Source organism: Anastrepha ludens, chromosome 6, assembly GCF_028408465.1.
Source record: "Anastrepha ludens isolate Willacy chromosome 6, idAnaLude1.1, whole genome shotgun sequence".
Taxonomy (NCBI): domain Eukaryota; kingdom Metazoa; phylum Arthropoda; class Insecta; order Diptera; family Tephritidae; genus Anastrepha; species Anastrepha ludens.
In genome coordinates, this window is record NC_071502.1 from 126236171 (window position 1) to 126250282 (window position 14112).

The 14112-nt window shown below is 35.0% G+C and overlaps 1 protein-coding gene across 1 annotated transcript in view; it reads left to right on the top strand.

The window, feature by feature from the left end:
* LOC128867345 (Kruppel-like factor 2) overlaps nucleotides 1-14112 on the top strand; it is a 64679-nt gene that overhangs the window by 5432 nt on the left and 45135 nt on the right. The window contains exons 2-3 of the mRNA XM_054108494.1: nucleotides 6400-6435; nucleotides 11615-11672. Coding sequence (XP_053964469.1) covers nucleotides 6400-6435; nucleotides 11615-11672 — 94 coding nt within the window. The remainder of the gene's footprint in view (nucleotides 1-6399; nucleotides 6436-11614; nucleotides 11673-14112) is intronic.

Sequence of the window (14112 nt, forward strand, 5' to 3'; positions counted from 1 at the left end):
ATGAAGACGGCTTCACCACAAAACGAGAGGATCGAGGCTTCATTGAGATCAAACCCGCAGCTCTCTAGGTATGAATACCGGACATTGTCCGTTAGGTGTCCATGCGGCGAGGCTTGGGATTGTTTCAAGTCCGTTCTGCAGAAGCTGTCTGGAGAACGAGGTGGAAAGGTTTAGAGATCAGGGCTTTCGCAGTTTCATACACCTGCGGATATTGCGGGTTTAAATAACACACAACTGGTGAAAACCATAAGTAGCTTGAATCGGTTAATACGAACCTAAATCGCCACTGTTGATCGTCATTCTCCAATCCAAAGCCCCTTCTTCCTTTTTTCCACCGGTCTGGTTCCTTCCCTTCTCCTTCTCTTTTCTCCCCCTCGTATTATCACAACGGACAAATTTTGAATATTTGTCCAAGTGGGCCCCTCCTTTCTCCTAACCTAACTTTTACTACATATATGTATGTATGTATACAATCTTTGTTTAATAATTCAAAATCGTTTGTGTTGCAAAACTTTGCACCAAATACTCGTAGCTGCCAAATATTAAAATTTGGAAAATATATTGTGTTTTACTGAAAAATCTCTATTGGTTTAACTCGAATCTTCCTTGCCATCACGGATAACTTCAATTTCAATTATGCGACTTACTAACGATTTTTCATAAACAACAACAAAAGCTGTGCAATTTTTTGTACATAGTGACCGCTTTGACTCGTAAGGTTATTCCCGTAGTTGATGTTAGCTAGTTCTTGATTTGTGATCGATGGAGTGTCATTGTTTACTACGTTGAACGTTAACACTTTGACACCGTGTACGATGCCGCACATGTGGGGCAATGTAACTTAAGTTGCATGTGTGCTTATGCGTTGCATGCACCACAAGATGTGTTGCCCTCTTTCGCTTTATTTGGTTTAGCGTTGAATATCAAGTGCAGCAGCTGTGCTGTTAACTAGTACATATAACTGGCATCCAATTTGAAAGACTGTTTGGAAGTTTAGCCGGCATGTTAGTTTGCTAGCTGCTTAGTTTGCTGATCGTATGGTCCGTCTGTGCTTGACACCGCTAAGCGGCTGTTCGATTTTTAGCGCATGGTACGTTAATAGTGCCCATTGGAATGCCACTTGCGACTGAAAATCGTTCCCATAAATCTCACAGCGGTCGACTATAGTTTAAAAAGCTTATCACTCTGTGTGATTCCATTTAATTCGCGGCAATTCAATTGGCATTTGAATCAACACCGATTTGAACTTAAAGTGGCAGCGCCTTATGTTGCACTGACAGCTGCTGGCACTTTGCACAGATTAACTACACCAATTATTACAGAGATTCCCACTGAAGACAGCCACTGTTGACAGATGGAATAAACGGACAGCGTGATCATTTTATTTAACAAATGTCGTATGAGACGTCTAAAATCTATTTTGTACGACTATTGAATGGTCATTAGTGACATAAATAACATCGACATTGTCATGTATTTTTTGACAGTTTTACCAAGGAAGCCAAAAAATGTGCATGTTTTAAATCATAGTTTGAAAAATTTACTAAACAGTGTAAGCAAAGTTTTTTTTCACATATTTCTTGTGAACTCAAATCTTCGCCTTGATTTAAAAATATATTTTTAATTGCGCTTTAAAGAAACAATGTTGGGGAATGGTTTAAACTACTTTAGTTTAAAAATGAGACACCCCTTCAGCAATATTAACCAACAGTCATAATACTCGTACGCTCGAGAGATCGCCGCGATGGGTTATATTAGGTTTTAGAGTTTAAACGCAGTATAACGGAAGATGAACCATGTAGTGAGCGTCCAAAAGACTTCAACAGAATGTGTATCATATTGTATATGAAGGTCCAAGTTTGACTAAGCGTGAAACTTTTGATGCCACTTTATATGTGCGGAAAGTTCAAGAAAAAGCTCTAGAATAATATTTTCCAGAGCTCCCGGAAAATCATTACAAAGTTGTTATGAAATTATTGGAATAACTGTGAAAAAGTTAGGCGAAATTTTTTCGATTTCTTATTTCACAACCAAACAGTAATTGGATTTCAATGAGCACGCAGACTGGGACCACCCTGACAGCAATTACGCCCAAGACTTCTAACAAAAAGTTTATTTATTTATTATTTTATTTGTTTCCTCCTATTGGAGCATAACTCATTGTCATCACTTTTTCTAAGCGGATGTCCTATCCACAGTCGTTGCTTTCTAGTGCTAACCGGCGCCAGTTGGGTTAAGCCAAGTCCTTCTCTGCCTGATCGTTTCAACGCAGAGTAGGCCTTCCTCTGTTACCACTAGCTGGTCCCGCATTGAATACTGTCAGAGCCGGAGCATTTTATCCATTCGGAAAACGAAGCCTATCTACTACTTTTCTTCCTTTTACGAATTTCAGTCGCCAGGTCAATCTGGTTGGCTTTTTTAGTAGGTCCGAGTTACCGGGCCAAAGAAATCACAAAATACAGTCTAGGCAGTAGTTGGCAAACGGTTGCAGGCGTCTCGTGATTGCCGCGGTTACTTTCCATGTGACTGCTTACAAAGGGCTTAAAGATCACGGTAGTCTTGTCACTTCAGCGAAACAACCGCACCTAAGAACATTTTTTGTGAGATTAAGAACGGTAAACTATGGGTTGATTTTCAGAGCTTACTCACATTACAAGGGTGAGGAAGAATTAACATTCCATCCGACAGCAAAGCCCCATATGGTTAATAACTCTCGAGTATTATCCAAATAAATTTTCGATTTAATACATATGTAAGTAAAAGGCTGGTTCCCCTAGCACAGGCAAAAGTGGATTAAGTCACTTATACATACATATACATGGTTATCATCGAAATAATTCTTCATTTCATACATGATCGGAAAGGTAGTGTTGAAAAAATTCGTCTTACATCATTTGAAACTCTTTAGAATTAAATTGAATTAAATTAAATACCAGATGTACAGTTTTCTTTTGTTCCTCTAATTATTCATTCTTTTATGAAAGCTCCCCGTGTAAAATGAATTTTATAGTTACTGCTGCGATTAATGTTGCACAGTAGCGATTACGAAGCTCAGTCACTGGTTTTAGATGCAAATGTATTGTAGTGTTCATAGTAGTAGACATTATGGCCATCGCCTCGACTGCATTAGCTTAACCACTTATACTCTGTTAAGTGTTGTCATTAAAAATTTATTGGTAAAAGCCTTAAATCACAAAGAGGCAATTTGCAACGATATTTTGAGAGGAGCAAGAGATTTTTACTGAATGATTCCCAACTGCATCGTAACTTTCAAGGTAGCTGGTTATGCATGCATGTAATAAAATGCCAACAAATGTTTTGAAATGCTTTCAAAGACGCATGTTAGTTTTATTATTCGCTCGGCGCTTAAAAATCACAGTGGTTTTAAGTCAAAGGATCTGGTGAAATAGTTATACCGCTTACAGAATTTCAGGTATGGAACATTGTTAACATTTGTATAGAAGCCCTAAGCAATATTTGAATGTTTGTCTGAATTTGATGGATGACCTCGGCATTATGGATTTCTTCACTAAGTTATAGTTACTAATGGCGATACGGAATCGACAAGTACTTATAGAAAATATTCAGAACAGCGAGAGGAATCAATCTAGCCATGTCTGTAAATCTGTTTATCCGTATGTGCTAGCGATAACTCCAGTAAATATATTCAGCGAAATGACAGATACTGATAAACAAAGCCTAGGGATGAGGCTTTGTCATGAATATATATTCAGTATTGCCAACGCGATAAAGTGATAAATAGCGCCATCTGTGTGTCACCTTTAAAACTAATTCAACCTCCCAATATAAAAGTATTAACCAGTTTTAAAATATTTATACGAACGTACGGTCGGTATTATCCTTCAAAGGTGTTTTATTCCGGTAGAATGTTTTGAATCATGGATATGCCGCCGCCGCCGATGAGCAACGACAGTCAAACAGTGAGATACCTCAACAAAATTTGGTATATATGCGAAGTTAGCGTTCAGAGGGCTGCGAGGAATGGCAACCAAGTGATGCCATAGTTTTCGAATGACGCAGTTAAGTTGAGAATCTTGTGGAGGCTGTGGTTGGATAATCCCGTAAAGAATGGTACTCAAACGATCCATGAGAGGTGCTCCTTTACTTTAATAAAGCTGGAAATCTACAACTGTCTTCTGCTCATTTTCATCTCTGTTGCTTCGGCTGAAATCATCATGAACTATATCCAGTTCTCTGGTATGTATGCTAATGTGCAGTAAGAAAGGCGGCGAATCTCTCAACGTCAGGTCTGGGCTTCGCTAACAGATCGGATGTTCTACTAAGACCATTAAAGTGCCCGCTCCGGCTAGCTCGTCCGATGTCCTGGTTTTCTGGGAAGTTCAGATAACCAAGAACCCAAAAAATTTAGTCTATCAAGAACTGATTGTAGATGCAATTCAAAAGTGTTAAAGGCTCCACAGCCAAAGTGGCAGCTCGACCATTTGAACATACATACATATCTACTGTTGAGGGCTTGCTATTTATTTCTTTGTACGTGTAATCTAGGCTTCTTACAAAGTTAGTTTCTGGAAGTAAAATTTCACTAGGGCTTGTTAGCCGACAGCGATCTATATGGCACGATAGTTAAAACAACCATATATGTCATTGAAAAATAAGTAAGAATTTCGAACAGCGGGGAACTTAAAATACTACACTAAGGAAGAACATAAGTGAGACATACTAGAAATTATAACTACCCGGTGCGATTTTATTCAATAAAAAAGAGATTTATGAAATCCCAAACTACCAAGTTTAGTTTAGTTTACCAAACTATCAAGTTAAAATGAACACAATGTTTATTTTCGTAAACAAATAAATATGAATATCTTAAATACCCCTATTTATAAGGGGGTTTCCAATAACAGGTGTTATCTATCGCTATCGAGGGATGATTAACGATTTTTTATGGCCGGAATTGGATGGTATTGATCTGGACAACGTTTATTTTCAACAAGACAGCGCTACGTTCGTGCCACACAAGCAACGAAGCCATTGATCTTTTACGGGAAAAAATAGCATTTTTCTTTGAATATCAAAATAACACCTCTTATTGGAAAACCCTTTATAAGCAATGTAACCGAAAGTGTTACACTAAATACTCCCTTAAGGTGCAACCTCAATAATTAAAAATGGGTTGCGGAAAGTTATATAGAAATGCATACATATATGAAGTGACCATACCATTCAGTGATGCGAATAATGTAATGCATTGGTATGTGATTCCCTCAGTTAGAATCGAAATCAATTTTAAGCTATAGCAGCAGCAGATTAGAAAAGGAAGCGCTGTTAATCTAGACCAATTTCTGTTCGCTCGCACACACGAGCTCGCATTCATACGAGTATATGTATGGATCCAACACAAGTCATGTAGTTACAAATACATTAGGATGGGCCAATCAGTAAGAAAATATTTTTTTGTTGAGTAAGAAGAATGTTAAAACCAAAATAATTATAAATACATTGTTAACTGTGAACAAAAATTTGATTACAAAAAAAAAGAGAAAAAATATTTTTTTTAAATATTGTAAAATTTAATTGTTTTTGGCTCTTTTGCGAGTTTTAGTGCGATTTAAAAGAGAAGAAATTACTATTATTCCTCTTGTAGCTCCATATTGGGGATCGTAAAAAAAATTATTTTAAAAATATATTTTTCGTGCCAAAACTTCTCCTAGCACAAGTTTATATTAAAAAAATAGGATTCATAATACTTTAGTGAATATTAATCATATTAACTTCGTATTAATTAAAGATAGCTTCTTTTGACTTTTTGGTGGCTCCAAATTGATGTTAGAGCTATGCGCAAATGGTATTTATTTTCTTATAATTTTATGTAGAATTCGAATCTGCAAAATATGGCGTCGAAAAAAAGTTAATCCGTTGTACGAGTACATATGTACTACAAAAGTACAAACGGCAGACTATTAGTGCTGCGAGGGCAGAAAATATACGCAGTCATTTACATATGCTTGGATGTATGTGTGCATGTATCTATAGATGCATAAATGCCTTGTGGTATTTAATGTGATTTCAGTTGCAATTTGCAATGGTCCTATTGCTACTGATTAGACTGATGTGAGTTTCCATCACAGGGACTACTCAAGCATATCGTTTAACAGTAATGTTCATGATCCTGCCACGGCGCCAGAGTTCTTGTTCGTTCGAATGGTTCATCGTAAACCGTGTAAATGGTTGGTTAACTTGACCGATCTATTAATTAGTTTTTGCTGATTTCAGATTTGTATTTTAATGGCAATCGTTAATTTAGCGAATAACCTAGGTACTAAACACATTTGCATGTACATACATACATACGTGTACATTTAATATACATAAGTAATTATATGTGAATGCCTGAAACTAATGCGTAACTTTTTTCAGAATGGCCTGGGACCTGACCCTCTGCCAGCGAAGGAGGTGAGTACATTTCATATTTTTTAACATGAAATTAAAGTTAAATATGTAGTATCATATTTATTCCCCTAGATTTTAATTCTATTGGTTCTACATAATTAAATATAAATATATAGCCAACCGACGGTATCTAGTTTCCGCGTTGGCAGACCGAGATTGCATGTGCACATACATATCGTTGATTGTATGTAAGGTACAATAATAATATTTAGTTTGATTCAAAAAAGGCGTATATGAAGGGTAATTCAAAGACTAGACAATAGACTCTGCGGAGATTCAAAACCGGGCTTTTGTTGTGTTTTTCAGGCCAAAGGAACGGTATACAACACATATAATGGTGCTCACACTCTCAAACGTAAACGTACACTCGTACGCCCGTATCAGCTGCCCCGATGAAAGAACCATCTATGATCCTACGGAACGGAACTGTGGTGAAAATTCATTTACATGGGGCTGTCATTAGTTTAATCGTATCAGCTGATATGTGCGTAAGTTTAGTTGGTGAGTGTGAGCACCATAAGATGTTAAGATCTTATGTTTAGTTCCTGTCTCGAAATATTCGATATTCGTAATTCGCCAGTTAACCCGAAGGCAAACGAATTTTCAAGAAAGCCACTTGCGTATCGCGTAAGAGGTTAGGTACGCCGCTCGCTTCCTGTAAGCCTTTAACTCGTGAAATCTTTTCATATTAAAGAAAGTGGTGGAAACACGTAAATACCTTAAACACAGCCAAATTTATGAGGTCAGAGTGGAACATGAAACAATCACGAAAGCTACTCGCGCTGAATAGGAGATAGCGATCAGTAGACATAAGGTTTCCTAAAGCACACATACTTGTAGGAAGGCACACAAAACAAATAGGGCCCCCACATACTACCTTTTGTAAAGCAATAGCGAAAAAGAACAGGTAAAATCCATACATTTGTATAAGAAGGCAAATATTTTTGGAAAGAGGGGTTTTAAATGAAATAGGGGTGGTAGCAGAGTTTCTGTACTATGTAACGGGCGCGAATAGAAGTATAGTACCTCCCCAATTTCATAAAGCTTAGTAAGCAATTTAACGGGGCAATACTTTAATTTGATACGTTAACGTCGATTAGAAAGATGTGCGCCTTCCTGGAAATCACAGAGGGTATTCACAATTGGTAAAAATATGGGTTTGCTAACACATCTCCTGACAATGTAACTGAATTTTATCACACCTCATCTCTTGATTTACTCATTCATATGTATACGTGGCAAAGCTGTAAAACATGGCTCCTATTAACAGTGACAAATTGAGTAAACATTGCGTCAAAATTATTGCGTTATGCACAGTAATTGATAGCAAATTAGTAAACTATATAAGTATGGCTGTTAGTTGGCATATTATGGTTATTGCAATGTGTGAGTGCGTGATCTATTTCTTTCAAGTGCGCGTTTGGTACACTTTTACATTGGTACACTAACGGTACTCTCAAATACATATAGATGTATGTGCATACCAATGCGACGTTCCAGTTCTTGTTCGTGGTACCTGCACGCGTATGTTATCCATTAAGTCAACGAAATTGCCATTATAAATCACTTGGCTTTATTTGTCGGCGCACAACAATAATGTGCAATAATAGTTTATATTAAAAGCCAATCGTTTACTGGCGATTGCCTATTGAAATTGATTTTGCTAGCTGGACAAACTCGTTTTATTTATATTAAAAATATATAGGCATATCTTCTCATCCCGATTTTCAATTTATTTATCCGCCAAAATTGGATTTTGGTCTTCAACAACTTTTTTAGGTTAAAATTACCGCTATTGCTAGCTCGCAAACGTTAGTTAGGTGATATCAAAATGGGAAAGAATTTAAATAACATTTAGCAAGATAGAACTTTACCCCTCACTTTTCCACTATGTTGCAAATTGTACTTATTAGCAAGAGTTATTCAAAGCTAAAATTGGTTATGAAACCGATGGGTTGATATATTGAAATTTTGCCAAAATAAGTTTATCAATAGCTTTCCCACCAAAGCTAAAAAAAGGCCTATCTAAAATGCTTCACAAAAATGTCCCCCCTTTAGTATTTATATAGAATTGCTGAACAAATCATATATCTAAAACTTCGCATAGTTTCCTATGCCAATTTATCAAAAGAATGAGAAGAGAATATGATAATGGTGTTAATAAAAAAATTCCAAAGGCGGCTAATATCTAATCCTGATATCGTTTTATAGCCAATGTTAGCATCGTGAGATGGTTCCACTTCATCATCCCCTAAAAAGGAGTTGAAGTTATGTTAAGTTTTATGGGTTAAGGCCACCACTGCTATTGAGAGGTGCGGCGTTGCTAGTCAAGATATAGACTCCTTGTCATCTCCTTTACAATATTCGGCACAGAATGGTTTATGATAAATTGAACAGATGGGAACACGCTTGTGATGTGAATTAGCTTGTAACCACTTTATAGATGTTATTAGGAAGACTGATTTCGGAAATCAAAGCTACACGCCATGCGAACTCCCAAGATATTTTCCTTGCAACCCACTTGCAATATACCAATATGACACCAGATGATTTCTCTACAGGGTAGATGTATATATAAATATGTAGCCAAGCATACATGAAGATCATGCTCGGCTCAACCACATGCTGTTAGAATCGCCTACTCAAGTACACGCAGTTGACATTTTAATAATTTTCGTTACAAGTTGAGAGATGTTCGTAGTATTCCGTTTTTACTTCCCACCGGCGTTTTTGTGTTTGGAAAAGTACAAATATTAAAGGCAAAAACAATGAATTCAAACACTCGAATTAATTGCGTTAACAACGTTGTGGGCAACAAAAGATTTTGGTTTTCTACGATGGCTGGTGTAGCAAATGTGCCTGTGAATTGCATATCAGATAGTTATACGAAGATCGTGAATTCGATCTCTTTTTTAGATATGCATTTCTGCCATCAAAACACTTCCCATAAATAGGTGCAATTACATTCGAAAGTGACAGGATGGTGATTCCTCTCATTTGTAAGACAGCATTAAGATACAGAAAAGTTTCAGAAGAAGCTGCACCTAAACTTGTCAAATATTCATAATGATTATTAAATGAGAAAAACGAGTTATAAATATTGACTTATTGTTTTTTAAATCGTCGCGAGCGTCAGCAGATGATAACTCAAAATTAAGCATGAATGCGGTTACGTATGCTCGAAATATACATATCGAGTAATGTAGATGGTTTCCAGATTAAAAGTATAAAAATATATCAAATCGTTAGTTATTTATTGGAAAATTCGCAGCAGTCAATGGCAATTTTTCGCACAATTCATATATTCGGCGGATTTCCATTAGCTCCCACATCACGAAGATGGGGAGAAGAGTGATGGTCCATCTTTCTGAAAATAATAGTACTCTTCATCTTCAATTAATAAAAAAGAAAAAAAATTATAAGAAAGAGTATGCTGCACACTTAATTTAATTGAAATAGACGAATCATGAAGACTTAAAAATTAACGATGTCCTAACATTAATATGCTTATATGTATTTCTATGAGCCTTCATTATATCAGCTTTGATGCTACATTTTTATGGTCTCACATAATGGTAATATAAAAATATCTCAGTATATCGGAGGGAATCATTTACCATGTCAGACTCTAATTTTCCTTCCTGATATAACAATAACATTTACAACGATTGCCCGTTTGTTCACGTCGAGATTAAGAAAATCCGTCTGAAAGTCAGTTTTCTTTATTTTGTGCAAAATAAACCGAACCATAAATATTTCAAAACTCAGGTTTATGAAACTGTTGAAGAATATTTCGCTCCAATTCTCTGAAGATTTTATTTAAAAGAACTGCTGCAAAGCATGAGAACCCCCGATCTTCTGCTGATGAAATTGTTTGCCACACACACATATGTACTGTGTCATGTGCTACATGCTACTAAATTTTGTGTGTACATTGCCCTTTCCGACGTGTGAAAAGTTAAGTAGAGGTCATAATGGCTGACATAAAATGTTTAAATGCGGTAACACTACTCATTTTCTTCGCAACAACATGCAACCTTAGTGGTTTGTATAAACTTTACTTTGCATAATTTTGAATTTTTAGAGAACGCAAACTTATTAATGCCGCCAAGTGTACTCATATTAAAATAAAATATAAATTAGAAAGAGATAAATTTTAATATGAAATTTTAGAGATAATCACAAAATATTCAAGAAATACCAAATTTTACCTTTTTGTTTATATATCTGTTGTGCAGTTACGGTTGTAAATCGAAAAAAGTAAGAAAGGCAAAACTTCATCCGGACGAAACCCTATATGCCCGCCCACAATTTACTCAAATTTATTTTGGGCTAGCTGTTAATTTTTGGAATCAAACAAACGAATAGACAATGAAATTTAGTCTTAACATATAAAAAATGTCCCAATGGTTCCAATGTCTAATTGGAGTGGGGAGAAATACATGTACCAAGCTTGGGCGAATTTTATTATTTAAGTCGATATCGAAATGCACGCATTTTTCGATATGTGGGCGTGAGATATCCCATTTTTCAAAATTTTACTTTCACCGTATTTGTTTATATAGATCCATCATTTGTATCGAGTTTGAAAAATTTTACTTCATTCATAACGGAGATATTGCGCTTTTTCGTTTTTGAACATTCCCGTTATATGGGAGGTGGACCAACCTACCTCGGATAAAATATATTATGTGTACAAAGTTTAATTGAAATATATTAATTTTTGCACGAGTTATCATGCGCACGAATAGATGGACGAACGGAAAGACATGGCTGAATTCGCCCCTTCTCATTCTGCGCATTTTGGTATATACATGTTATATATGACCATATCTATCTCAATTTCTTTATGCCAAACATCCAAAAAGGGTGTTAGGGCCTATTATATATTTAGAAAAAAATGGTAATTAATGAAATAAGGATGCAAGACTACATTTTCTCTCAGTATCTTCCTAGAACGATTGGTGGAAATTTATAAGTCTTTACGTACAATATTTAGAGTAAAATGTCAGCTCCCCCGCTTGTATGGGAATTTATCGCTCTAAGCCTTATTGTGCAAATGTTTTAGAGGCAAGTTCTCCCATTCGATTACTTTTCACATTTATTTTCTTATTACTTTTATATTTATATTATTACAACATGTATCTCCAATTTCGTTAAGATCCATTTGATTTCATTACAGGCAGAGGGACCTCCGGTTCAAATGGAGCCAGTTGACCTTAGCTTACGTTCCCTACAAGGTAAGAATAAATACATATGTATGTATATACACTTATGGCAATTGTTTAAAAGCTTACAGCAAACATGATCATTTATTGTAAGTGTGTAACGGTTATACTTTCATATGTAAATACATACAATGTTGTATGCACGCAAACTAATTTTAAGAATTATCTGCATCGGAACTCTCCTTCGTGGGATTAGATCATAAAAATTAAACCAATTTACTTAAATTAATAAGTGAAAAATTTTTTGTGATAAAAATAACAAACAAAATTTCATTGTGTATTGGAAAATGAGTTTGGGTCTATTGTTATACTTGAGCTTATGTCGAAATAAAAAACTGGAATATCCACAGCAATGAATTCAGTCGGTTTTAATTCATGAACCATTTAGAAACATATATTTATCAAGAGTTTCTAACTCGATTCGTTAATCTTCATTCAAAAGATATTTCATACTTTCTGGGCCTGCACAAATACTCGGTATTATTCGGAAAGTATAAGCAAAGAGCCTAATTTACTTCCAGCCAAAAACGATTAATCAACTTCCGTTACTTGTAAATTTCTCCATTAACTTTTGTAAGCCTGCTAATGTGCATGTATTTGCTTGAAACATGGTTTTTCGCATCATCAGCGCTGCCAAATGGAGATCCGCCGAGTTAATATTTCGCTTAGCCATACATTCATATAAATACTCAATGAACATATTAACATAAATATTGTGCATATATCTATATATATATCTATCTATATATATTTTTATACCCCGTAGAGAAACCGCGAACTGCTTTCTTTCGAACGAATTCGAAATTAGTTCGAGTGCCTTTTCTATCTACCATATACAAAATGTCAATTATCCGCCTCACTCACTTATTCATTTCTTTCAACAGTTTGGAGCTTATGTCAACAACGCAAATGACAGTAGATGTGAACTAGAAATGTATATGAATATTTTTTAAGTATTTCGAAGAGATAAAATGGCATTTACTTCATCAGACAAACAAAAGGTTTAAAATTTAGGAGACTTTTCCTTCGCTTGTTAGAAATCTCTTCCAAGTGACCGTCGGGAAATAATTTTTGTATTTTGGAATAGCCCTGAATTCAGAAATTTATGACTCTTTCTTCTAGTGTACAAAATAACAAAATCTTCGACCGAACTACATAAAAATTATTTAATGAAAAAACTTTTTAGAAATGGGTAAAGACGGATTTTAACAAAAATTAGAAAGAACAATACAGCGTAATATTATAAATAGGGATTGTTTAATATAATATTATTAAGAGAAAAAGAAATTGTATTCAAAAATTGTCTAGAAAAATATAATAAACAAAAATAGTTTGTTATAAAATTTGGTTAATTTGGCCCTTGTTTTAAACATCCTGCATGCGATTTTTCTTTCAAATTTCATCATTCAAAAAGTAAAATTTTGGAGACTTTGATAGTTTTTGAAACATAGTTACTTTATATTTTTTTTTTAATTTGTCAACATTTTCAAAATGTACATCTAACTAATCCCAAGTTTTGGAATCTAATTTCGGCAAAGGTAGCATAGCGATTGTGGCGCGATATTGTAATTTAATTTGGAAAACCTTTAGCTCACATCTTTTTAAATTAATACATTGTTGTTGTTGTTATTGTTTGCTACCTAATTTTTGAGTTATAGTGGCACCATCTTCGATAACGCAAAATCGACTTCGGCGATGGCCATTAATAATTACCGAAATGATGCCAGTGGCTACACAGCTCCTCAAGCGTTTAAAATATGCCAAGATACCATAAAACAACAATTATGGTATAACGTTTGTAGCGCATCTGGCTATGATGGCTATTAAACGCCCGACACTTAAATGCTTTCGTTTCCAAATTCATGAATGTTAAACGGGTATTAAATAATTAACGCGGCTCAGGTTAAGGCATCATTAATTTTGTCAAGAGAAGAATTCTCTATATTTATTATAAAGTTAAACATACAAACATACAGTGCTGTGTATAGCAAAAGCAGCCTAAATAGCTGTTGATGGGATGAGTTTAAGAGCTTTTCTAATTAATTTTTCATTTAATATTGTCATTGCCATAGTTAAAAAATAAAATTGTCAAATGCTCCGGTCACTAAAATTCTTAATTTATATTTAGATGAATCACTTTCATATTTCGCTGCAGCTTGGCGCATCTAATGTTTAAGACGTTTACCGTTTGGTCTATGATCATCGAATGTTGTTAAGAAATATTAGAAAAAATCTTTTCATGAAGTGACTTTTACTTGGTGATTTTTTATTGATATATGAATATGGTGAATTAAGTGTGTATATATTTAGATTTTTATAAGTGGTGATATATAATTTATTATATATGAGATCATATATTAGCTAATTAAACACCCGGATGCTTAAGCATATATAAAGATTACATTATACAGTTGTCGTTTGACAATTGAGAATGAATCTTCTGCCTCTTTCA